General features: G+C 37.5%; 5 protein-coding genes across 5 annotated transcripts; 4 read left to right on the top strand and 1 right to left on the bottom strand.

The window, feature by feature from the left end:
• Positions 1 to 1110: 1110 nt before the first annotated feature.
• LOC117620978 (protein unc-13 homolog) lies at positions 1111 to 5353 on the top strand. Its single transcript, XM_034351240.1, has 5 exons — positions 1111 to 1881; positions 2136 to 3020; positions 3256 to 3702; positions 3777 to 3963; positions 4086 to 5353. Exons 1-5 carry the CDS (start codon positions 1285 to 1287, stop codon positions 5063 to 5065), a joined length of 3096 nt encoding a protein of 1031 aa, XP_034207131.1. The 5' UTR covers positions 1111 to 1284; the 3' UTR covers positions 5066 to 5353.
• Positions 5354 to 5394: 41 nt separating this feature from the next.
• LOC117620988 (protein NRT1/ PTR FAMILY 5.2-like) lies at positions 5395 to 9648 on the bottom strand. The gene is made up of 4 exons (XM_034351250.1): positions 9450 to 9648; positions 8180 to 8397; positions 6654 to 7219; positions 5395 to 6562 (listed from the first exon to the last, which is right to left on the bottom strand). Exons 1-4 carry the CDS (start codon positions 9568 to 9570, stop codon positions 5689 to 5691), a joined length of 1779 nt encoding a protein of 592 aa, XP_034207141.1. The 5' UTR covers positions 9571 to 9648; the 3' UTR covers positions 5395 to 5688.
• A 4764-nt stretch (positions 9649 to 14412) lies between these two features.
• Positions 14413 to 16899, top strand: LOC117620968 (cyanate hydratase). The gene is made up of 5 exons (XM_034351229.1): positions 14413 to 14768; positions 15385 to 15456; positions 15665 to 15773; positions 16433 to 16497; positions 16645 to 16899. The coding sequence occupies exons 1-4, from the start codon at positions 14500 to 14502 to the stop codon at positions 16469 to 16471; spliced, it is 489 nt and encodes a 162-aa protein (XP_034207120.1). The 5' UTR covers positions 14413 to 14499; the 3' UTR covers positions 16472 to 16497; positions 16645 to 16899.
• Positions 16900 to 17909: 1010 nt separating this feature from the next.
• LOC117614242 (thaumatin-like protein 1) lies at positions 17910 to 19289 on the top strand. Its single transcript, XM_034342985.1, has 2 exons — positions 17910 to 18061; positions 18507 to 19289. The coding sequence occupies exons 1-2, from the start codon at positions 18010 to 18012 to the stop codon at positions 19178 to 19180; spliced, it is 726 nt and encodes a 241-aa protein (XP_034198876.1). The 5' UTR covers positions 17910 to 18009; the 3' UTR covers positions 19181 to 19289.
• A 566-nt stretch (positions 19290 to 19855) lies between these two features.
• Positions 19856 to 22807, top strand: LOC117615380 (multiple organellar RNA editing factor 2, chloroplastic). Its single transcript, XM_034344451.1, has 4 exons — positions 19856 to 20371; positions 20653 to 20750; positions 20869 to 20934; positions 22390 to 22807. Exons 1-4 carry the CDS (start codon positions 19935 to 19937, stop codon positions 22530 to 22532), a joined length of 744 nt encoding a protein of 247 aa, XP_034200342.1. The 5' UTR covers positions 19856 to 19934; the 3' UTR covers positions 22533 to 22807.
• The last annotated feature ends 436 nt before the right edge of the window (positions 22808 to 23243 follow it).

Raw genomic sequence — 23243 nt, 5'->3', positions numbered from 1 at the left:
AATCAGAAACTTAATATGGTAGAAGGGTCAACAAACCCTCCTAGACCTAGTTGGGTTGGGCTTCTCTTGCCCCAGATAAATGGTAATTGGCAAGTCGTCTTTTGAGCCATGAACCCTGTTTCAACCAAAAATATATAGGTAAGATTTTACACTTCGATTTTATCTTTGTATTTTGATTCTCTTTTTTATTTTACTCAATCAATCACATTCATCATTTTACCATTATGTACCACAACTGTTAGGGAGTGCGGCCGTCCCCGCTTAGAGTAGTTTAGATCGCTTGTACAAAAAAAATATTTGCATTAGCACTTCAGCATATTGGGCACGAAAATTGTCAATACAAACCTTTTTTGTGAACACCAATATCCATACCTGTTGATGCTTCTTATTTTTTAGCTACCCCATATGCAAGCTCTATCTCATTGTGTTAGAACTACTCATGTGATTTTAGTCATCGACATATTATAATATGAGTGGATGATGAATTTTTTACTTTAGGGTGCCTATTGATTTTATAACATAAGTGGATGGATGGGTAACACTGCACAACAGTGTTACAATCATGTAGTGCAAAATTTCCCAAACAGAGAAATAGTAAACATGAGGTGTAGATAGAGCCACTACGTCAAGCCTTCGTGGCAAGTAGAGCGCATAAACACATAAATAGAAAAGACAGACAAATTACAGTTAAAAAAAATGCTGTTAATTACCAAAAAGAGATTAGTGGATAATAATGTAGGGAAACCAACAAATTTCTGGTACACCGAGGCAAGTACGCGTGAAGCTAAATCAAATCGTTCTCCAGATAAGCTGGAGTGTAAGTACTAGAATCTAACTAGCTTTAAAACATCAATCTGTTTGTTTGATGAAGACGAATATTAATCTAATCCAAGATTAGCAAAAACAAAAACAATTAAAGAAATAATTAAGAGAGTAGTAATAATAATAATAATAATTAAGAAGGAGCAGAAATATTCGGAAGCGACTTTGCTATCTATGTCGCATTGCATCTCGTTTTCTTCGCACAACAGCGTTTTGGTTCTCTCCTGTATTTGGCTCTCGCCTCTCTTTCCTCGCACAAAACCGCTGTCATAAATCATAACCAATCGAACACAAAACCAACCAAATCATCTCACACACACGCACACCTCTCAAATCCTCTCTCCTTTCTTTTTTTTTTTTTTCCTCCTCTTTTAAGAGAGAAATGCCCGCTTTGTCTCCCCCGCCGGATATCTGACTCCGACCGCTACATCTCTCCTTTCGTCGCCTGCCGCCGCAGCTGCCATGGGCCCAGGCCACCAGTACCACGCTCGTCGTGACTCCCTATGCAGCTCCTTCCTCGCCCCCCGCCCCGACTACCACGACTCCGACCCCGACCTCATCTGGCCATTTGGCAAGCTCGACGGCATAGACCGCGATGACGTACGCGAGACCGCGTACGAGATCTTTTTCACCGCGTGTCGTTCGGCCCCAGGCTTCGGGGGACGAAACGCCCTCGTCTTCTACTCTAACCACGAGAACAATAATAGCAATAGCAACAACAATGGTGGTGGGGATGGGAGTGGGTCCGGATCGGGGTCGAAGCCCAATGGGGTGGTGACGACCCCGACAAGCCGTGTAAAGCGGGCACTTGGGCTGAAGATGCTCAAGCGGTCGCCGTCGAGGAGGATGGTGTCGGGCGCCGGAAATGGTGGATGGTCTAGTCCATCCTCTCCGAATGGATCGAATAGTAGTGGGTCCCCGGGGATATCGTTCACCGTGCCACCGTCGAGGCCGAGGCGGCCGATGACGTCGGCCGAGATCATGAGGCAGCAGATGAGGGTCACGGAAGGGAGTGATAATCGGCTCCGGAAGACGCTCATGAGGACCCTTGTAGGCCAAGTACGTATTCATTTCTATTTTCTACATATATATATATAAACACATGCAATGTGTGAGTCAGGTGTGTTTGTTTGCATGATAATTAATGAATATAAAATATAAAATTTAGACACAAAGTGATATAAAATGTATCGTAGGAATTTAGAATGCCTTGATTGCACAAGGTGAATCTCACTTTCGTTACAATTGTGATTCTTTACTTCCCTCTCTGTAAATATGGTACAAATAATTTTACTCATCTTCTTAATGAGCAGATGGGCAGGCGAGCAGAGACCATAATCCTTCCACTGGAGCTCCTTCGGCACCTAAAGCCCTCCGAATTTAACGACCCCCACGAGTACCATTTCTGGCAAAAGCGGCAACTCAAGATCCTCGAAGCCGGCCTCCTTCTCCACCCTTCAATCCCACTAGACAAGTCCAACACATTCGCCATGCGTCTTAGAGATATCATAAGATCGGTTGACACCAAAGCCATAGACACTGGAAAGAACTCAGACACCATGAGAACCCTTTGCAACTCTGTTGTCTCCTTATCATGGCGCAGCTCCAACGGAACTCCAACAGATGTTTGTCATTGGGCTGATGGCTACCCCCTCAACATCCACATCTATATTTCTCTTCTCTATTCAATCTTCGATATCAGAGACGAGACATTAGTACTCGATGAAGTCGATGAGCTCCTCGAGCTCATGAAAAAGACATGGTCGACATTGGGGATCACTAGGCCTATACACAACGTGTGCTTTACATGGGTTTTGTTTCAGCAATATGTCTCAACCGCGCAGATTGAGCCTGACCTTTTGTGTGCTGCACATGCCATGTTGGCTGAAGTTGCGAACAATGCCAAGAGGCCGGATAGGGAGGCTTTGTATGTGAAGATCTTGTCTTCGGTGTTGTGCTCTATGCAGGGGTGGGCAGAAAAGAAATTGTTGAGCTACCATGATTATTTCCAGAGGGGAACAGTTGGCCAAATTGAGAACCTTCTCCCTTTGGCCTTGTCTTCTTCCAAGATCTTGGGTGAAGATGTTACAATCACAGAAAGAGGAGGAGGAGTGAAAGGTGATATTAAGGTGGTGGACAACTCCGGTGATCGTGTGGATTACTACATTCGATCCTCCATGAAAAACGCTTTTGAAAAGGTATTTATGTGCTCCTTAATTACTACTATATTTGAGTAATGTTAATTAGTTTTTGATATGTTATGTTGTCAGACTGTTAATTAAAATTGCATATTCTAATGTGACTTCACTTAATCAACGGTCAAATTTGGTGAGATAGCATGCTAGTGTGACAAGAGACATTTCCCATTATACATAGTGTTGTAAATAAGTGTGAATTGCTTCTAATCTTCCCTTTTATTGTGCCTTACAACAGATTATGGAAGCTGGGAATGTCACTGAAGTGGCAGAGGACGCCGTGACTGAAGCATTGCTTAAACTGGCCAAAGAGACAGAGGATTTAGCCTTGAAAGAGAGGGAGAGCTTCAGTCCCATACTGAAGAGGTGGCACACAACTGCAGCTGGGGTCGCAGCCGTGACACTGCACAATTGCTATGGAGCTGTACTAAAGCAATACTTAAATGGGGTATCCACACTTACATCTGAGACAGTTGAGATATTGCAGAGGGCAGGAAAGCTAGAAAAGGTTCTGCTTCAAATGGTGGTTGAGGACTCTGCTGAATGTGAAGATGGTGGCAAAGCAATTGTGAGAGAGATGGTTCCATATGAAGTGGATTCAATCATTATGAACCTCTTGAAAAGATGGATTAATGAGAGATTGAAAGCGGGGAAAGAGTGTGTTAATAGAGCAAAAGAAAGCGAGGTAAGTTTTAAGCTTTGCTTTACAATCAAATCTTATTAAAATTGACTTACTTGAATAAGTTATCTGTGTTGCAGACATGGAATCCGAAGTCCAAATCGGAGCCATATGCACAATCAGCTGAGGAGCTAATGAAATTGGCCAAGGAAACAGTGGAGGACTTCTTTGAAATTCCAATAGGAATTACCGAAAATATAGTTCATGATCTTGCTAATGGGTTGGAGCATCTTTTCAAGGACTATACTACATTTGTTGCTTCATGTGGTAAGATCATGGAGATACATTACATGTTTCTTAATATCCATATATTTTATGTCAAAGTATATTTTGGTAGCAGTTAAAGATTCTTGGAAGGTTTTGAGTTAATCAAAGTCTTTCTATCTCAGGTTCGAAACAAAGTTATATCCCCACGCTTCCTCCTCTAACAAGATGTAACCGGGACTCGAAGTTCCTCAAACTGTGGAAAAAAGCTAGCCCATGTAGTATTGGAGCAGAAGATTGTCACCCAAATGGAATAAATGACGGTAACAATCCTCGCCCATCAACAAGCAGAGGAACGCAACGCCTCTACATCCGCCTCAACACCTTGCACTATCTTCTTTCCCACCTTCATTCTCTTGACAAAAACCTCTCCCTCTCCCCTAAAATCGTTCCTTCAACACCCCGTAGCCGTTGTTCCAACAGCCGCAGGAATCACGGCAATGCCTCTTCCTACTTTGAACTTGCCCACTTAGCCATCCAAGCAGCATGCCAACATGTCTCAGAAGTAGCTGCCTACCGCTTGATCTTCCTTGACTCAAACTCTGTCTTCTATGATAGCCTCTACCTTGGTGATGTAGCCAATGCACGAATTAAACCTGCATTGCGGATTCTCAAGCAGAACCTGACTCTCTTGGGTGCAATCCTCACCGACAGGGCTCAGGCCTTGGCGATAAAAGAAGTAATGAGGGCTTCTTTTGAAGCGTTCCTTATGGTTTTGGTTGCTGGAGGAAGCTCCCGGGTGTTTTACCGAACTGACCATGAGATGATTGAGGAAGACTTCGACAGCTTAAAACGGGTTTTTTGCACTTGTGGAGAAGGGTTGATGGCCAAGGATGTGGTGGAACACGAAGGGGAGACAACGGAAGGAGTGATAGAATTGATGGGGCAATGTACTGAACAACTAATGGAAGATTTCAGCATTGTGACTTGCGAAACAAGTGGGATTGGAGTTGCGGGTTCAGGGCAAAGGCTGCCCATGCCTCCAACAACAGGAAGATGGAACAGGTCAGATCCAAACACAATATTGAGGGTTTTGTGTCACAGGAATGACAAAGCAGCAAACCAATTCTTAAAGAGGACATTCCAGCTAGCAAAGAGGAGGTGATGAGGATGAATTTTCATGTACATTTTGAAATCAGTGTGTTTATATCCTTGGTGCATTCTAGTACTAACTTCCAGCAGTGTGACCAAAAAGAAAATTTGAGGGAAATGTGAGGGGGCACATTGTATCCAAATTTCCTGAACTTTTAATGCTAAACCAATATATTGCTGGGGATAGAGAGATGATTGTACAAATTCGTTATCATTATTTGTAGGCATTGGGCAAATGGAGTTTGTGAAGGTCATTTTTCTTATCCTTCATCCAAGTTTACAAAACAAATTGAACTCTGAATATATTTGTCCTACCACCATTATTAAAGTTATTGACAAGAGTTTCAAGAAATTGTTTCTATTCAGATATTCTAAGATATTCATGAACACATCCTTCATTTGAGAACTGGAAGTACTATATATATTTCAACTTCTAATGATGTACTTACAGGCAAATACTAGCAAGCATTCACAGCTTTATATTTTTTCCCCTCCCTTACACACACTACCATGATCCACCATTTCTATCTAGAAGCTCTGTTAAAGGCCTTTTTAACAAACTGAGCTGGGGACTGTCAACAATTTCAGTTTCATCTTCAATTTCTGCGGCATATAGGTTGCTTATTTTAGCTATGTCTATGATTCTTCTTTGTTAGATGGCTTGTAGGTTGTCTCCCTCAATTCTTCTGTGAGTACTTTTATCGAATCCGAAATTTCAGCCTTGTACACATACATCTTAGTCATAACCAAGAAGAAAATGAAGTTCAAGGCGTTTAGTACGGCGAAAAATGCATAGTAGTAGTCAAGATGAGAAGCATTTAGGTTGTTCAGAATCCATCCTTTGTGACCATGCTTCTTGGTGATGTGAGAAACTGTTGAAAGAAGGAAGCTGCTAAGAAAGTTTCCCATCCCCAAAGTGGTCATGGAATAAGAAGTCCCAAGACTCTTCATACTTTCAGGTGCCTGGTCATAGAAGAACTCAATTTTGGCAACCTCTAGAAAAGCATCAGCTGTTCCCATGAGCACAAATTGGGGAAGTAAAATCAATATGGTTATGGGAACTTGTCCTCCATTTTCGACTACGCCATGTTCCTTTGCAAGATTAAGCCTATACCTCTCAGTTAGAGATGCAATGACCATAATTATAATGTGGAAAAGCATTCCAATTGTCATTCTTTGAAGGAGAGTGATTCCTCTAGGATTTTTTGTCAACTTTTGCATGATCTTGACGAAGAACCGGTCATAGAGCACGACACTGACAAGCATGGAGAGGGTCACAAATCCAGATAAACTTGCAGGGGGGATTTTGAAGCTCCCGACCGCTCGATCAAGGGTGGTGCCTTGCTTTACAAACAAGGTATTTACTTGTGCAATCATAGTGCTTGGTACAAATGTGGCTACCAAGATTGGGACCATTCGTATCATTTGCTTGGTCTCCTCTACTTGGGTTACTGAGCATAGCTTCCATGGACTGTTTGAGCCTGTTTTCACAGCAGCTTTGTTGAGGAACCTGCATGAATATACACATCACCAAATTTTCAGAACAGAGTTACCTAAAAATAAAATAAAAAGCCTAAGTCAATGAATGTATATTTACAAACCTTAAGGTTGGTGTGGAATCAATTCTGAATTTTCCTTTTTTTGTATAATCCTCCAAGTTAAGCTCATGGAGCTCCTTAGGGTCACTAGGCAAAGTCACAGTCCATTTCCTCACTGCAGCAACTATGACCTTAGCCATCCTTGTGAAGGGGCTGCCAGTAGGCACCTTGTGCCTGTAAAATCGTGTGCCAGCCAAGAAGATTATAACAGATATAAGAAGGCCAAGAGTTGGAAGGCCATATCCCAAGGTCCAGCCCACATTGTCTTGTATGTAGACAAGAACTGTGTTGGCAAAGAGTGTGCCAAAGAAGATGCTGAACATCCACCAGTTGAAAAAGGAGAGTTTCTGGTTCTTCTCTTTGGGATCAAAATCATCGAACTGGTCTGCTCCAATGGTTGATATGTTGGGTTTTGTTCCACCTGTTCCAATGGCCAGAGTGTAGAGGGCACCATAGAACACAGCTAGATGTAATGGGGAGGCCTTCTTGCAGTTTTCGACATGGGGATCTCGGCAGGGAGGTGGTTTCAAAGAAGGAAGTGAAACTGCAAGGGTTAATACAGACATTCCCTGCAAATTAATTATAAATGAAAAAAAAAATGATGAGATTAGATAATTAATTAAACCCCATCAAATAATTAATTAATTAATTTGTCATTCTTGTATTTTTCTCGACCCAATCTTGACATCATCATGCCCCTCCTCATACATATGTCTCCCAGCTTAGACTAAAATGTTTTGGACCATATCCACATGCATGGGTTGATTAATGTGGACCTGTATAGTTGACTCAAGAGAAATATACAAGAAATCCAGCTCTGTATACTCTGTAAGGCTAAGACGAAAATGTATAGACGTAGAAAAAGACGTATAACTAAAATATATATATATATGACCGCCGCCGGCCAGAAAAATTCAAACTAGTCGCCCAGTTGTGACATCAGACAGAGTCTAGATGACAGCGATGTCTTCCTACTACTGTCTTAAAAACACAGATTTTCCAAGTCAATGAACTTCCGTGCACCAATCCAATCAAAGCAATATTATTGAAGTTTCAATAATTATATATAGTTTGACCACTTGAATTGTGTTATTGACAGCTCAGTTGAATCTGATATCGTTTGACCACTTAATTTTGTTATTGAAATTTTAGTACTTTTTTGAAGCACCGTGTTCATTGATTTTGTATGATACAATTGGATGTCGAAATGGTTTCCGATTTATCTAATTTTTTGTAAAAATAATTTATGAATGTAAACTTAAAAAATAGATAGTTCGCATTTATGTGCGTAATCATAGTTAAAATGATTATCAAACAAGTACATATAAAATATTATGTCATCAGATAATCGTGTATCAGGCAATTAGTCCAATTAGACTAGATGCTTGTCTTTTCGTACTCGAGTTCAATTCTTTATTCGTGTTAATAACGACACATTTAGGTTTGAAATCATGGTAGAAATGGACGGTGCAAACAAATATGTTGACTTTAGACCAGCCACAAGTGCATGAGTGGTTTGAACGACTTACCGATAGATAGATAATGGAAGCAATGAGAAATGTCCAGTAACGACCCAGATGAGCATCGGCCACATATGCTCCCAAAATAGGAGTGATCCAAATGGTGCCAACCCAATTGGTCACATTATTCGCAGAAGTCACAGTCCCTTGGTGAAGCTTTTTGGTCAAATACAAGATCAAATTCGACGATATTCCATAATATGCCATGCGTTCAAACACCTCATACACTGCAATACAAGTCAAAGAAAATCAACTGGGTGGAAGAAATTGCATGCATTTAAAGTCCAAGTTGGCCATATGGATATATGTGGACATTGAAGATTTGAGCTAATCTGTCACATGTGAATGTGATCTATATTAAAATTATTTACACTAACATCTCTTGAAATTTTCGGTGTACTATTTTGAAATTTATCTACAAAGAATTGATTTTTTTCGTGTTACTTTTAAATTGATCGATGTGTGTGCATGAATGTTGTAGAAAGCTAGAGACAAAATAAATATCTAAAGCGACAATTGTTTTTTGAAAAATATATTATTTTCTTAAAATAATCAAAGCAATATTAAAGATATTTATCTGTTACATTGGGTGGCTAAGATTGATTACTTACACATTTCATTTTAAACAATTGTAGGTTTAACTTGTAGTAAGGTTAGTCTACACTTTTTCAAGAAACCCAAGGGGACAAAAAGAGGAATTGCAAATATAGAAATGGGAATCTGTTTCATCATGTGACTGACCTATGACTTGTATGGAAGCTGGTGCAATGCTATTTGTTTGTTTTTGTGTGCTTAGGGGAGAGAGAGAGAGAGAGAGAGAGAGAGAGAGAGAGAGAGAGAGTACAGCAGTGTAAATGCAAGCAATGTTAGCCAGCCAACTACATGTGTTGGGTTAGGTAGTGAGATAGGTAGTGTGGTGTGAGAGGAATGGGGAAATAAATTGTGGATGCTCTAAGTAGGTAGTGAGATAGCTAGTCATTCACTCATGTGCCAGATCAGTCAACCAATCACAATTAACGCACAATAATATATAAGCTGGTAATTAATTAAGCAAATCAGTGAATGTTCATGCAATTTCATCATCCACTGACTTCTTAATATCTTCTTCATGCAAATTTTCAGACATAGAACCAATAAAACTTCTCATCACAAATGAGTTGCTTGGCTCAGAAATCAGACCAATTATAATCTGGTCAAATTAACAACTTCCCAGAGCAATAAACTGAGAGAGAGAGAGAGAGAGAGAGAGAGAGAGAGAGAGAGAGAGTGAGATACGTACCAACAACAAAGGAGCAAGCAGTCCATCCACCTCTCTTGGATCGAAGGACAGGGTTTCCTTTAAGATCCACAGTCCCATCTTGTGTGTATTGATCGACCCTTTGTCCTTCTTCAGCTGCCATGCCTTTCTTTCTGCAGCTCCAGTTAGCTCTCTGTAATTTATTGAACTTGGTCTTCCCACTTCACTAGCCAAAGCCAATGGCCTTTTTATAGACCTCGATTGAATGCTTTTTCATTCGGCAAACGTATCTGTACAAACATATACAAACGTATTTTTTCTTTTTTAAAAATGCCAATACACAAGTTTTCTTTATATCATGTTGCTTAATGGGGACTTCAAATTTCGTTATCCATACAAGAGTTAAAAGTTATGAATGACTTTTCTGTTGTTTATATTATTCAAAAGACACACTCTCTGTCAGTTGTTATATATATAAAAATCTTATTATTGTTATAAAACTAGAATAATCGGGGTATGAGAAGTACCACTGTAATATTGGAAGTGGAATTATATTTCTCTTTTTGGTGTTTACAAAGACAGAATTTCTCCTTAGATAGACTTCACTCTTTCTCTTCTCTCTGACTCTCATTCTATTCTCTTCTCTCATTCGTATGTATTTACAAGCAAATATAATGCCAATTTATAAGCAAAGCAAATGACTTTTAAGGGAGACATAATGATTTCTCCCCAACATCATTATTCCATCTTTTAACTAATACTGTCTAGCTTTATCTCCATCTTTTGACTAATACCCTCTAGCTTTATCTATGTGGACTTCACTTCTTTATAACAATATATTATACCCTTCTTACTTTTTTAACCATCTGCTTTGATTTTTGTGCTCGCTTGACCTTTTGTTATTCACACTCTATCTCATTAAAATTTAATCTTAAAAATTTAAAGTTGATAAATCATCCTTAAAAAAGAAATAAAATGCCCTAATTGGATTAACGAGAAACTTAACGTCCTCTAGCAATTTATTCTATTTTTTTTCTTCTTCTTCCTTTTTATGCAATGTCTACCCCAAAAATCTTAGCTCTCAGCAAGCTTTTGTTTTTTGTTTTTTGTTTTTGGGTTAGATTCTGTTTGCGTCCATAATCTTTCACACGAAATTAAAATACATATAAACATACCTGACACCATTTTCTGGAATACACAACCTCTGAACTCATTCAGCGATAGCAGCGGCGGCAGCAACATAAGCAAAAAGACACGAACGGCTTAAGATTTCTGCTCTCTTTCTCTCTTAGAAAAGGTTTCAGTTCTCTCTTTATGATGAGATTAAGGTTAGAGAATGTGTCAGATGAAAGCACTTATATAGGGTCGTCTCTACTCATCATCAAGGCTCGACTTGACTATCAAGTAACGGTTCACGTAAAAGGAAATAAATTGGCTTTAATTGGCTTTAAATTTTTTCTTAATTCACAAGATTTTGAGCCGCAAGGTATAACCTAATTTAAACTCTTATCAAACCTCAATAAGTCAATAACTCAAGAAATATAACCTAGCATCTAGTGCACCGATCTAAATAGAAATATAACTTCTTTTTTTTCCCCAAAATATGTAAATACATATCTTCAAACCTCACGATATTCTGCGAGGAGATGATCGTTGAAAAAGACATACAGATAGACGATTTAAGTTGAATTGTGAAAAAGTGCCAAGAGTAATATATGGTTATTTCTTTTGTTAAATAAGGAATCTATCTTCTTCTTTTTTGGGTTATGAATAAGGAATCTATCTTAGATTACACCCAACCATGGGATTAAATTAAACGATAGTTGATCAGAAGTTTCCTAGTCCATATACATTGAATAAACGTTGTTTGGCAGTATTAGTTTGTCCAGTAGGGCCAACAATATACAATGCCAAAATATCCAAATACGTAATTTTGTCGACTTGGGCCATGATCTAGATGAATGGTTTGCGTGTATAAATTATAATCATTCAAATAGAGACTTAAAAATATAAATTCTAGATATAATCAAATAATGCGACAGATAATATTATATATAGTGATATTTCAATTACTAAAAACTCAATAGAATCTTCAACGAGTGCAGAGGATCAGTATATATCTATATAATCCAATAAATTGGATAATTGATATTGTAGTTTGGGATTTATTTTTGGACATGATCTGTTTGACTTTCGTTCTCCACATGTCATCTCATTAAAATTTAATTTAAAGGATTTAAATTTGACACTTTATCATTTAGCAGTAAATTGAGTTCTTATTTTAAAGGTGATGTGTCAAGTCCCTTATATTAAATTTTAATAAGGTGACATGTGGAGAATGAAAATCAAGCAAATCTAACAGAGAAAATGATACAAGAGGATCCGAATCCTTACTTTTATCCCTCTAGTATTAATTAGATGTGCATAAGTGATGTCTGAGCCTTTGGTAATCGATTAATTACATATGGAGAAAAAATTAGATGCGATATTCATAATATAACAATTTTAATAGCTTTTATTATTTTGCTAATAACTTTAAGTGACTTTACAATCATACCACCTAACTCTTGATCCAGTGACATATCAACTTCACTAAATATATGTCACTCATGTTGAAAGTGCTAAAATATGAAAACTATGAGAGAATATTTGTTTGTGGGAATTTTCTGTGTATTATTCTCCTTCTAAGAGGTCATATTTATAATACAACGAAACCTGAATGGGCAAGTAAAATAATAAATTCCTAAATCTATTTGCAGTAGGAAATCAGGAATTAAAGTAAATCAATTACAATTATAATAGGAATTCTTGGTGGGTAAGGAAAGTAAGTCAATATCCACAAGTCACGCCAATAAAAAGAAGTTTATCAAGTTCGAATCACCCTCTCTCTCAATAATAATACAAGAACACTTTTGAAGTAAACAATTTCAATAAGATATGGTTAATTAACAAAGGAAGAAAACAGGATGATATACAAAGCAGATCATCTTAGGCCTACAGCTCGCTATTTCCTCACCCGTCATGGTCATCGTGTCGCCATATACAACAAGAATGGAATAATGCCAAGCATGACCAACGCAATAAAAGGACCAGCAACTGTGAGAAGAAGAAAAATGGCAACGATGAGAAGAACATTTTTTTCCATAGATCCTATTTTTGGAGCACCAGAAGTGTCAGGGGAAGGGGAAGCTTTGACTGGCCTCGGCCTTGATTTTGGTTTTGATTTTGATTTTGATTTTGATAGTTTGGTTGTGACCTTGATCTCATCATCCGACCCAGAGTGGTTTCCATTGATGCTTGACATAAAATCTTGCTCAGTTTCTTGCATTATGCGATGATCTGTGGGGCTGCATGGATGTAGATCTGCACATGTTTAAACCGTACGTTAATATAATTAGTCAAATTGAAGTTCGGAATATTCAGTGTTTATATAATTTGATATCATATGAAAGAAAGTATATAGATATCAGTTGAACTTAATAAATCATTATGCCGGGTATTTTTTAAGGATCAATTAGAAGCTAGCCAAAAATAAAGCACATAGTAATCATGTAGCCAGGAAGTACAGTAGTTTATGCATATATATAAACCTCGTTTGGTGGCTCGACTATTTCAATTTAGTTGAATTAATGTCATGGCTGATGTTTGGTGAACTTATAAATGTCGAGACTAAAACGTATTAATTGGACAACAATCCAATCGAGTTTAGAATTCTCATCTAAAGGGGCGAGATGACTCATACTCGATTCCAATCGAGTTTAGGCCAAGCCATCAAACGAGGCTATAGGGTTAAGTTCCTGGAACAATATATATGTATACATTATATCCGTTAATTCTCAATCTCTCAAAAGCATTGAAGTAACAAAAAGAAAATCTTTTGTACAACGAGGTTCAGAAAAAGAACTCACCACGAGGCATTTCAACGACATAAGTAGGGAGATTCTTTGCAGACGACTCTGTAAGTACACAATCTTGAGAAAAAACAAGTCCAATCAAGAAGAAAAGAACCATTGTGGCCTTAATGACAGCCATGGATATAGCCCAGCCAAGTTCCAACCACTCAAAGACACAACGAGAGAGTGATTAAGTGCGTAGCTGTTTTGGTGTTAAGAAGGTGCACATATGATTTGATATTTTGATTCTCTAGGCTCCCGTTATAAAGGAAGTAAATTTGTTCCTTCTTTTGCAAGGCAATCCTAGAGAAAGTGACCTGGCTAAAAGAGGCAATTAAAATATGTGTGGCCATTCCTAGTATGTTATTGCTTGAATCTTGAATAATCTTCTTGCTAGTTTGCTAATATGTTTCACTTACAATGACTTTTTGAACCCTAAATAAAAAAAAGTTAGGAATGTTTTAAAACAAAAAAACTTGCCTTTTTTTTCTTTTAAGGACATTAGAATTTTATTCAATTTGTTGAATTCTTCATTTTTTATTTTTCTGGATGTTGGTTACATGATGCATTTTCAATGAATGGAATTCACTTGCAAAGGGCCCACTATGTGGTTTGGAGCAATTCTAGGTTCGAGTCCTAGTATCCGTGTAGTGCATGTGAGTTTAATATACTATCGCCCCTCTCAATAAGAAATATCCTAAACTAAAGAATGGAATTCACTTGAGATGAACATAATTCCACTTTTTCATCATTAAAGTGAAGTTTCGCAAATTTTTTTTTTCGTCTCGAAGATTGCTCACTTAAAACTATTCTCGCTTAAACTCGCTTAACACTATTAAAATTGGTTTGATAAAAAAAAAATAAAAACACTATTAAAATTGGTAGAATCGCAACCAAAAAAATTATATAAAAGCATATAAAAAAAAGTATCAAAGAAAAAGAGAATTCAAACTTAGTATCAAAGAAAAAGAGAATTCAAACTTAAAACCTCTTTCAAGAGTTAGTGAAGAAATTATATAAAGATTAGCCGCCATAACTTATCCACAGAAATCATGTGAAGCAAAACTTATCCAAAGAAACCCAACCCAACCCAACATCATTGGGCTTCCCTCTTAAAAATCTGTAAAGCTCCAACAGTGACCGTGCGTATGTGTCTATAAAAGCACACAGGGACTTAGAGAGTGATAAAGAAAACTGAAATGGCTGAGAACAAAGCAATCATAACCCATCAGCTTCAGTCTGTGAAGCGCGAGTCTGGCAAGTCCTATAGTCAGCTAGCGAAGGAGACAGGCCTCACCAACGTGTATGTTGCTCAGCTTCTGAGGCGCCAAGCTCAGCTCAAGCCTGAAACTGCCCCTAAGTTGCAGGCTGCCCTGCCTGGCCTGCCCCAAGAACTCATTAAGGAGATGATGATTCCACCCTTGAGGTCCTATGACCCTAATTTGATCCAAGATCCCACTATTTACAGGTGGGTCATCTCAATTTGTGTCCTTTAATTTGTCTTGAGTTTAGGTTCTAACTTCTGATAATCAAATGGGCTTTTGTTTGTTTGGGAGTGATGAAAAGCAGTTTGGATGGCTCATACGTATGTAATATATAAACCATATTGTTAATTGTTTGTAAGCATTGATTTAAGACTTAAAGACTATGATGAAGGTCTCTGTGGATTATATGGGTTATCATATTGATATTGGTATATTGATGGTGAAGTGGATCTTGTTTTCTTGTGTTAAAAGAAGATACTATGGAACCCAACTTTTTTCCAGCATTTCTTTTCCTGACTGTCTCAAATGGTTTGAGTCCCACAGTATCATGAATCCAATTGGAATGTAAGAGATGTGTAATAATGAAAATATTGATAAAATATATGAAACAATGATGATATTGAAATTCCGTGCTAAGCTGATATTGTTCCTTGGAAGGTGTAATATGCGACACCCGCCATGATAGTCACATTCATTATCTTCATATTTTACAAAGATCTTGATGTTAAGAATGGGTTGAAGGAGCTTACTCTTTCCTCAGAGTTATGAATTATCCTTCTAGCTGGTATGCCTTCCATTTGCTGATTTTCAATTCTGTAGGTTGAATGAAGCAGTTATGCATTTTGGTGAAAGCATCAAGGAGATTATCAACGAGGAATTTGGTGATGGCATGTAAGTTTCATTTTGTGTCTTGATTTAAAATGCTATAGAATTACAATAAAGTTTTTGACATACTGGTTCTTGATGAACTTTGCTGAGTTGGTTGTTGCAAAAACTGTTGTGAAATTTGTATATGACATGTTTTAACCAATATACCTGGCTTTAAAAATCTATTTTGGTTTTTTATTTCTTTAACTGATCATTCTTGTTTTACGTATAGTATGTCAGCTATAGATTTCTACTGTTCAGTAGACAAAGTTAAAGGTGTGGATGGCAAGGACCGGGTAGCCATAGTATTTGATGGGAAATATTTGCCTCATTCTGAGCAGGTCAGTTGCTACTGCTGCCTTATTCTGATAGTAACTTGCAGAAAATTAAAATTGAAAAATAAAAAGTAAAGCGAAAAATTGTAGTGAATTAGTAATTTATTGCAGCAGCAGACTTAGAAATTCAATTTTGTTATAGTTTTTCCTAGTTGAAAATGCTCAGCTCTAATCTTGAGATGCAACAACGAGCAACATCAAACTAATGCGTGCAAGTTTGACACATCTCAGTTGGCAAAATATACTGCTCATGTGACAGATTGCTTTTTTTTTTTTTTTCTTGTTCTTTTTCCCATACGGTGACAGAGAAATTAGAAATGGTAAAGCATTAACCTTAGAACTAGGACTATGATTAGATGATAATACTAACCTTCTTCATTTGTTCAATTTGGGAAAATTCAAGGCCTCCTGACAAGGCTGGGCCTGTTTAAAATGTTTATTATATTTTTGGCTTGTGAAATGCATGTATACTTTCTAGGCCGAGTCACTGAGATTCTAGGCTGACAGTTGAAGAACCTGAAAATTATTTACCTATATATCTCCTGGCCCTTAGAAATACTGCATACTTGATGTCAATCGGTCTGAGCCACGACATATATTCAGTTTAACACCCCTTACTATATTTTTCTTTAATTGTGCTTACAATGTTTCATTTCCATTGACAGAAGTCAGAGCACATGGTTTCAAGGCTGCATTTGGAATGATAATGTATAGCCTCATGCTTAAGCAGGTGATGTAAACTTTAAAAGTAAACTCCTTGCATTTCCATATAGTTGTTGGTGCTTCCTGGCTGCTTTCTAAACAAAATCTTATGCAGTTGACATGATGTATGATCCTTTATTTAATTATGCTCAAAATCTTCAATGTTTATGGACAGAAATTGGAGCACATATTCAAGACTGCGATGGAAATAATTTACCTCATTCTCAGGCAGGTGTTGTAACTTGTAAACTCATGTCCCTTTTATCAATACACTCCTTGTATTGCTCTGTAGCTGCTAGTGCTTCCTGGCTTTGTTAAATGCAATCTTAGTTTTTAGTATGGCGTTGTAAGAAAGTCGGAAGCACATACTCTGCATGGAAGATAATAAACTTTGTCCCCTTGGTTAATAAACTTTTTGCATTTCCCTATAGTTGATAGTTCCTAGTGCTTTGACATTGAATAAGCAATAAAACTTATAGGAACGCGATGTTTTCGATAACGAAGGAAATGTTTACAATGTGTTATCGAAGGAAATGTTTACAATATATTCAAGTGGCTAAACGATCTCTGATTTGGATTAAATTTTACAGAACTTGTATTTATACACTTTCCAAATCTAGTAGTCAAGTGAAATGAAACATTACATTTTTTTTTACTTTTTTTTTTTGTCATCCACAACTTTATACTTGAATGTAGAAACAAGCACATCAAATATTTCTTACTTCTTGTAAGCTTGTGAAGCCAAAATCATCAACTTAACAGTTGCTCAAAAAACAATCTTAACAATTTCAAGATGACTTATAAAGTTGCATTCACCATTCCAATTTCTAAACTTATAACATCCTAATGACATTCAATATTCCACCAAAATAGCAAACTAACATATATTACAAATTGATGCCGATGTGTGGGATAAAACATAATAATAAATAACCAATAAGAAAGTCAAGTGCCAAAAAAAAAAAAAAAAATTTATATAGGTGATTTGGTTCGTTTTATGCGGTTTTCATATAGACCAAATCGAATCAAACTAAACTGACTATGATTTAGTTTAAAATTACTCTTTTTTAGTTTTAAAATCAAATCAAAACCCGTCGTATTAGTTCTATCAGGAAAAATAATCAACATTAATTAATGGTTTATTTTTCCTTCGTTTATTTTTTATTTTTAGTTTAGATAAGATTGGGGTCCTATGTAACACTTGGCAGTAATTAGCACAAAGTAAGGGATTTAATCAGCAAAACAAATCAAGAAATTCATGCATTTCTTTATAAATTCAACGCAGCCCACTTAATTTTCCTTTTCTGGAGATGATATCCATTAGAAATATAAAATACAATGAACCAATTTATGGGCAAGCATGCCAGCTTTGATGCATGCACTATTTTCCATTTTTTTCCATTTTTTTTTCTCCTTTTAATTAAAGCCAATTCGCAGGGCTTATAGCCTTATTTAAACCCCCACCACCTCTTGGGTTCTCAATCACCCAAAGCATCGGCAAAATCAGATCCAAAGCAGCAATATTTCAGACCACTCAACCATGGCATCTCAAACTTTGCTCTCTCTTCTTTTGGTCACTGTCTTCCTATCAGGTAAGAAAGCATTAGGTTTTTGTTTATGTTATTGTGATTGAAATTAGGATTTAATGTTGGGCTTATAACCTAGTGTTTGGATTTTTTTTTATTTTTATTTTTTTATACAACCCTAATCTAAACTAAAGGGAAGGGGATTTGAACTTGTGTGTAGAATGGGGAGCACATCCATTCCAGCCAACTTGGCTATGTCCATGTTTGAATATTTGAGTTTGGATTTAATTTCCTATTTTTAAGCATTTATGATTTATGTTAGGAAAAGGATTAAGTTTAGACTTGAAACCAACTGTACGATTTTGATGATTAAGTTGAGGATTCGAACACATGTTTTGATATATGATTTACTATTTTAATAACATTTATTTTGTACTGATTTAGAATTAATTTTTCTTTTTTCATGTTGACCATAAAATCATTGAACCTATTCATTTTCCATGACGTGCAGGGGCTAATTCAGCTACATTCACATTCACAAACCGTTGCCCCTACACAGTTTGGCCAGGAGCCCTAACTGGGAGTGGTGCACAATTATCTTCAACCGGATTCGAGTTAGCATCCGGGGCCTCTTCATCTTTGGATGTCCCTTCTCCATGGTCCGGCCGCTTCTGGGGCCGGACCCAGTGCTTCACAGATGCCTCAGGAAAGTTTATTTGTGGCACCGCAGACTGCGGCTCTGGTCAAGTCGCGTGCAATGGTGCTGGTGCAATCCCACCAGCATCGTTGATAGAATTAACTCTGGCCCCAGGTGGAGGGCAAGATTTCTACGATGTTAGCCTCGTTGACGGCTTCAACGTGGCTCTCGAATTAGCCCCACAAGGAGCTGGTGGATGTAGCGCCACAAGCTGCCCAGCTAATGTCAATAGTGTTTGCCCGGCAGAGTTGGCTATAAAAGGGTCAGATGGCGGTGTGATTGCCTGCAAAAGTGCGTGTTTGGCTTTCAACCGGCCGGATTATTGTTGCACCGGCACATTCGGGAGCCCTGATACATGCCCTCCTACCGATTATTCAAAGACATTCAAGAGCCAGTGCCCTCAAGCTTATAGTTATGCTTTTGATGATAAAACTAGCACTTTCACATGTACTGGTGGACCTAACTACGCCATCACCTTTTGTCCTTGATAGAATTAAATGTGCCTACACTAGCAAGAAACACTGTAAAATAAAAATCACTAGGCAAATACATCATTGCTTATTTCTTGTTACCAAATGTGGTGATTGTTCAATATCGTTGCTTAATACCAAATGCGTGCTCACTATTATTTATTCTAGTATAAATTTATGTCATCATGTAAAATTACTCTTTAGTTATTAGGTGGAGGAATGATTTCCTCATGGAAGATTATTCACACAAAAGGAGTTATACTAATTAAGAGCACAATCTCCCTATTGAGTATCATGATGATTAAATACTTCAAAATCACGGTTTTTTTTTTTTTTTTCCTTCTTTTGTATATTATTTTAAATTAATCTAATTTAATGAGAAATTGGATTCGAACTTAGATGTAAGAGGACAGACTCAGTATTGCCATAACCAACTGACGTAACCTATATATGCAATACAAAATCACGTTGTTACTAAATTAAACGCATACCATCTTCAAGATAATTTCACTCTTTATGCCACTAGAAAGATTTGACCGTTAATCTTACTCTTAACTCTTTACTCAGGAAAATATATGGGCTAGTGAGAAGCAGAAGATGGGATTACTTGATCTTCATCATTCAAAGCCCAGAAAGTAACCGTAGTGGCCCAACCCAAAATTCCTGAGATAAATACTTCCTCATACCCTTATCCCTCGACATCCTAAACCCTCATCTGATTTCCTCACTCTCACTCTCCCTCTCCCTCTCCCACAGTCCCATTCCCCCAAAAATGGTTCAAACCCTAGTCCGAGCCATTGCCATGGCCGCCGCCGCAACCACCACCACCGCCTCTCGCCACTCCGCAATCTCTCTCCTCGTACCCAAACGTCTCTTCTCCACATCCAGACTCACCCAGCCTCCCTCCGTCCCATCTCTTATACTCGGCCGTCGCTCTCTCGCCCCGCTCTCGCATGCCGTCCGATTACCCACCGCCACCACCCGGTACACTCCGATCCGCTGCCGGGTGAACCGCTCCGGTGGTTCTTACTCGCCCCTTAACTCCGGTTCAAACTTCAGTGACCGTCCACCCACTGAAATGGCCCCGCTTTTCCCGGGATGCGACTATGAGCACTGGCTCATAGTCATGGACAAGCCCGGAGGTGAGGGTGCTACAAAGCAGCAGATGATCGATTGCTATGTTCAGACCCTGGCTAAAATCCTTGGGAGGTAATGATTCTTTGATTTCGAGTTTGATTAGTAGGAAAATGATGGAAATGTAATCGGAAAAAAAATGATTTTTTTATTTTATTTATATATCTGAAATGTTTTTGTAGTGTACTTGTTGGAATTTCTTAGTTTTTTTTAAAAAAAATTTATTTGTTCGTAGCTATAATTAAATGTGTTTGTAATTGTAATTGAATAAGCGAATTTTAATTTTAATTTTTTGCATCGTGGGTGTTTGTATGCGTTAAACTTTTGTTGTTTTGTTGCTTGTTGTGATCTGACAGCGAGGAAGAAGCGAAGAAGAAAATTTACAATGTGTCCTGCGAGAGGTATTTTGGTTTTGGTTGTGAGATTGACGAGGAGACCTCGAATAAGCTTGAAGGTCAGTGTTTTTAAATTGCATTGATGTTTTAGCTACCTGTTTCTAAGTGATTATACAAACTATTTATATGTGTTTATGTGATCATGAGTGTACATCTCTTTGTTTTCATTCTTTTCAGGCATGCCTGGTGTTCTTTTTGTGCTTCCGGATTCATATGTTGATCCCGAATATAAAGACTACGGGGGTAAGTTTTTTTTTTAGGATTTAATGGTTAACCACTTATGCGTCTTCAGATATCATGTTCTCTTATTTAAAACCTCTTGCACTCACAATTGAATAAAGAAGTTTCTTGAAGTGATTTGATTTCCTTATTGAGGTTTTAGTAATTTGAGTTTTTTTACACCTTTGTTCACCCATCTATTTGATAAAATGGCATACGTATTATGCTTTAGAAGATTTTATTCATTGTTTATCTGTCTCAGTGTGATACTTAACATCACAGTGAGAATGGGTTAACCAGAGTGCGAAGGGATTGATTCTGGCTCCCTCAAAGTTATTTTTATAATTCTCAGTCCATCTTGGAGAAGTTAAATAGGCCTTTGAGGCATTATTTAGCTTTGAATGCTAATTTACTTACATCAAATGTCTCTCTTAACTGTTCTGTGCTTCGTATACTTCATGGAGATGCAGATCAGGGGAGATGAAACATATTTTAGGAATTTTTACTCTTGCCTACAGTTTGTTTGGTTTAACATACATTAGAAGACATCCATACCAAACTGTTTGTTCGGTTTAACTTACATATTTCTTTCTTCCCAGTCCATCTTGGCAAAGCTAATAGCCTTCAATTGGCAATGTCTAGCTTTGAATGCTAATGGACTCATAGCAACTCCCTCCATCCTGTTCTGTTGCTTCTTGTATATTTTGGAGTTTCGGAATCATTGGAGTTGATACATTTGGTGACCTTTATCAATAGAAAGATGTTTTTGCTGACAGTTGACAGTTTTCTGGATTTAACAAGAAGTTTTCTTTCCTTAACTCCCAGTCCATCTTGGCAATGCTAATAGCCTTTGGCGATGTCTAGCTTTGAATGCTAATGGACTCATAATAATTCCCTCCATCCTGTTCTGTTGCTTCTTGTATGTTGTGGAGTGTCGGAATCATTGGAGTTGATACATTTGGTGACCTTTATCATTAGAAAGACATCTTTGCTGACAGTTTGCTGGATTTAACAAGAATTTTTCTTTCTTTTAACTCCCAGTCCATCTTGGCAATGCTAGTAGCCTTCGGTGATGTCTAGCTTTGAATGCTAATGGACTCATAATAATTCCCTCCATCCTGTTCTGTTGCTTCTTGTGTGTTGTGGAGTTTCAGAATCATTGGAGTGGATACATATGGTGACAATTTGTGATTTTGATAGTATGATCATCTCAGAGTTGTAAATCTTGTTCAATTTGGTGCCATATACTCTTAATGGTTCATCAACAAGCATTGTTGTCATGAGTATATATTATTTGATTTGGTGCCATATGCATTGTTGCATTGTTTCCTTTTACTACTAAACAGTGTGCCTTCATTGCATGTTCACCCCTATTTTAAAATGATGTCTATTCTTAAATTTATTATTAGTCTCAATTATCTTTGAATTTTCTAAAGGCTTGTTCTTGTACCTAAATATTGTTTACTTTCTTTAATGCAGCTGAGTTATTTGTGAATGGAGAAATTGTTCAAAGGTCGCCTGAAAGGCAGAGGAGGGTGGAGCCACAGCCCTCGAGAGCTCAGGACAGACCAAGATACAATGACAGAACCCGATATGTGCGCCGAAGGGAAAATGTGCGGTAAAATAAATGCAAGGCCAGTTATGTACATATATCTATGGTGAAGAAAAAGGTTGTTTGCCTTGGTAGTTGAACTTGTGAGTTGTAACTACGAAATTGGATGATCATTATTTGCTGTTCGCAAACCCTTCAGTTGTTATGGATATGGACCTTCAAGGCTTTGAGCAATGCCAAAACTTGAACAAGTTTAGTAGTTTTATGTATGCAATTTGACACTATATATTAGTGCTCTAGAGACCTTTTGGCCCCATATAAATTATTATTTTGCTCCCATGCCCAGTTTTACAGTTTTCTTTTTAATCGATATTTGTTATTCACAAAACCATTTGCAAAGTGGAATGAATTTGAAATTCTCGTGATTGGGGATGAACACTTTCTTTTCACAGAAGTATTTGTTATTCATAATTTGTTTTTGCCGAGCATGGAACTCGGTCTATAAGCAGTGTATTATTTGTTGCAAAAAAAGTTTGTATTGTTTTGTTTGAAATACGTTTAAAAAAAGGATTTTAAATATACTCGGTCTATAGCAGTGTATTATGAAGAAAACATTGCATGGATAGACGTGAGAAATTTCAATTATATCCCTATTTGTCTATATTTGCTAGCATTTCCTACTTTAAAACCTCCCAATTTTCTCTTTAATCGCTAAGCTCTTACAAACCAACAATGCATTTTGTATTCCTTTAGGCCCCGTTTGGTTCATGAAATAAATTTG

This window comes from Prunus dulcis, chromosome 1 (genome assembly GCF_902201215.1).
Source record: "Prunus dulcis chromosome 1, ALMONDv2, whole genome shotgun sequence".
Lineage (NCBI taxonomy): Eukaryota > Viridiplantae > Streptophyta > Magnoliopsida > Rosales > Rosaceae > Prunus > Prunus dulcis.
Note: the sequence above shows the minus strand (reverse complement) of the source record. Positions and strands in the feature narration are given on the sequence as shown.

Coding starts and splice junctions, on each gene's coding strand:
- LOC117620978 (XM_034351240.1), top strand. CDS start 1,285: ATGGGCCCAGGCCACCAGTACCACGCTCGTCGTGACTCCCTATGCAGC. Junction 3,021..3,255: donor TGAAAAACGCTTTTGAAAAG/GTATTTATGTGC, acceptor GCCTTACAACAG/ATTATGGAAGCTGGGAATGT. Junction 3,964..4,085: donor TACATTTGTTGCTTCATGTG/GTAAGATCATGG, acceptor TTTCTATCTCAG/GTTCGAAACAAAGTTATATC.
- LOC117620988 (XM_034351250.1), bottom strand. CDS start 9,570: ATGGCAGCTGAAGAAGGACAAAGGGTCGATCAATACACACAAGATGGG. Junction 8,398..9,449: donor TGCTTGCTCCTTTGTTGTTG/GTACGTATCTCA, acceptor CTTGTATTGCAG/TGTATGAGGTGTTTGAACGC. Junction 7,220..8,179: donor CTTCCATTATCTATCTATCG/GTAAGTCGTTCA, acceptor ATTAATTTGCAG/GGAATGTCTGTATTAACCCT.
- LOC117620968 (XM_034351229.1), top strand. CDS start 14,500: ATGGCTGAGAACAAAGCAATCATAACCCATCAGCTTCAGTCTGTGAAG. Junction 14,769..15,384: donor CAAGATCCCACTATTTACAG/GTGGGTCATCTC, acceptor TCAATTCTGTAG/GTTGAATGAAGCAGTTATGC. Junction 15,457..15,664: donor GAGGAATTTGGTGATGGCAT/GTAAGTTTCATT, acceptor TTTTACGTATAG/TATGTCAGCTATAGATTTCT.
- LOC117614242 (XM_034342985.1), top strand. CDS start 18,010: ATGGCATCTCAAACTTTGCTCTCTCTTCTTTTGGTCACTGTCTTCCTA. Junction 18,062..18,506: donor GGTCACTGTCTTCCTATCAG/GTAAGAAAGCAT, acceptor CATGACGTGCAG/GGGCTAATTCAGCTACATTC.
- LOC117615380 (XM_034344451.1), top strand. CDS start 19,935: ATGGTTCAAACCCTAGTCCGAGCCATTGCCATGGCCGCCGCCGCAACC. Junction 20,372..20,652: donor CTGGCTAAAATCCTTGGGAG/GTAATGATTCTT, acceptor GTGATCTGACAG/CGAGGAAGAAGCGAAGAAGA. Junction 20,935..22,389: donor CGAATATAAAGACTACGGGG/GTAAGTTTTTTT, acceptor TCTTTAATGCAG/CTGAGTTATTTGTGAATGGA.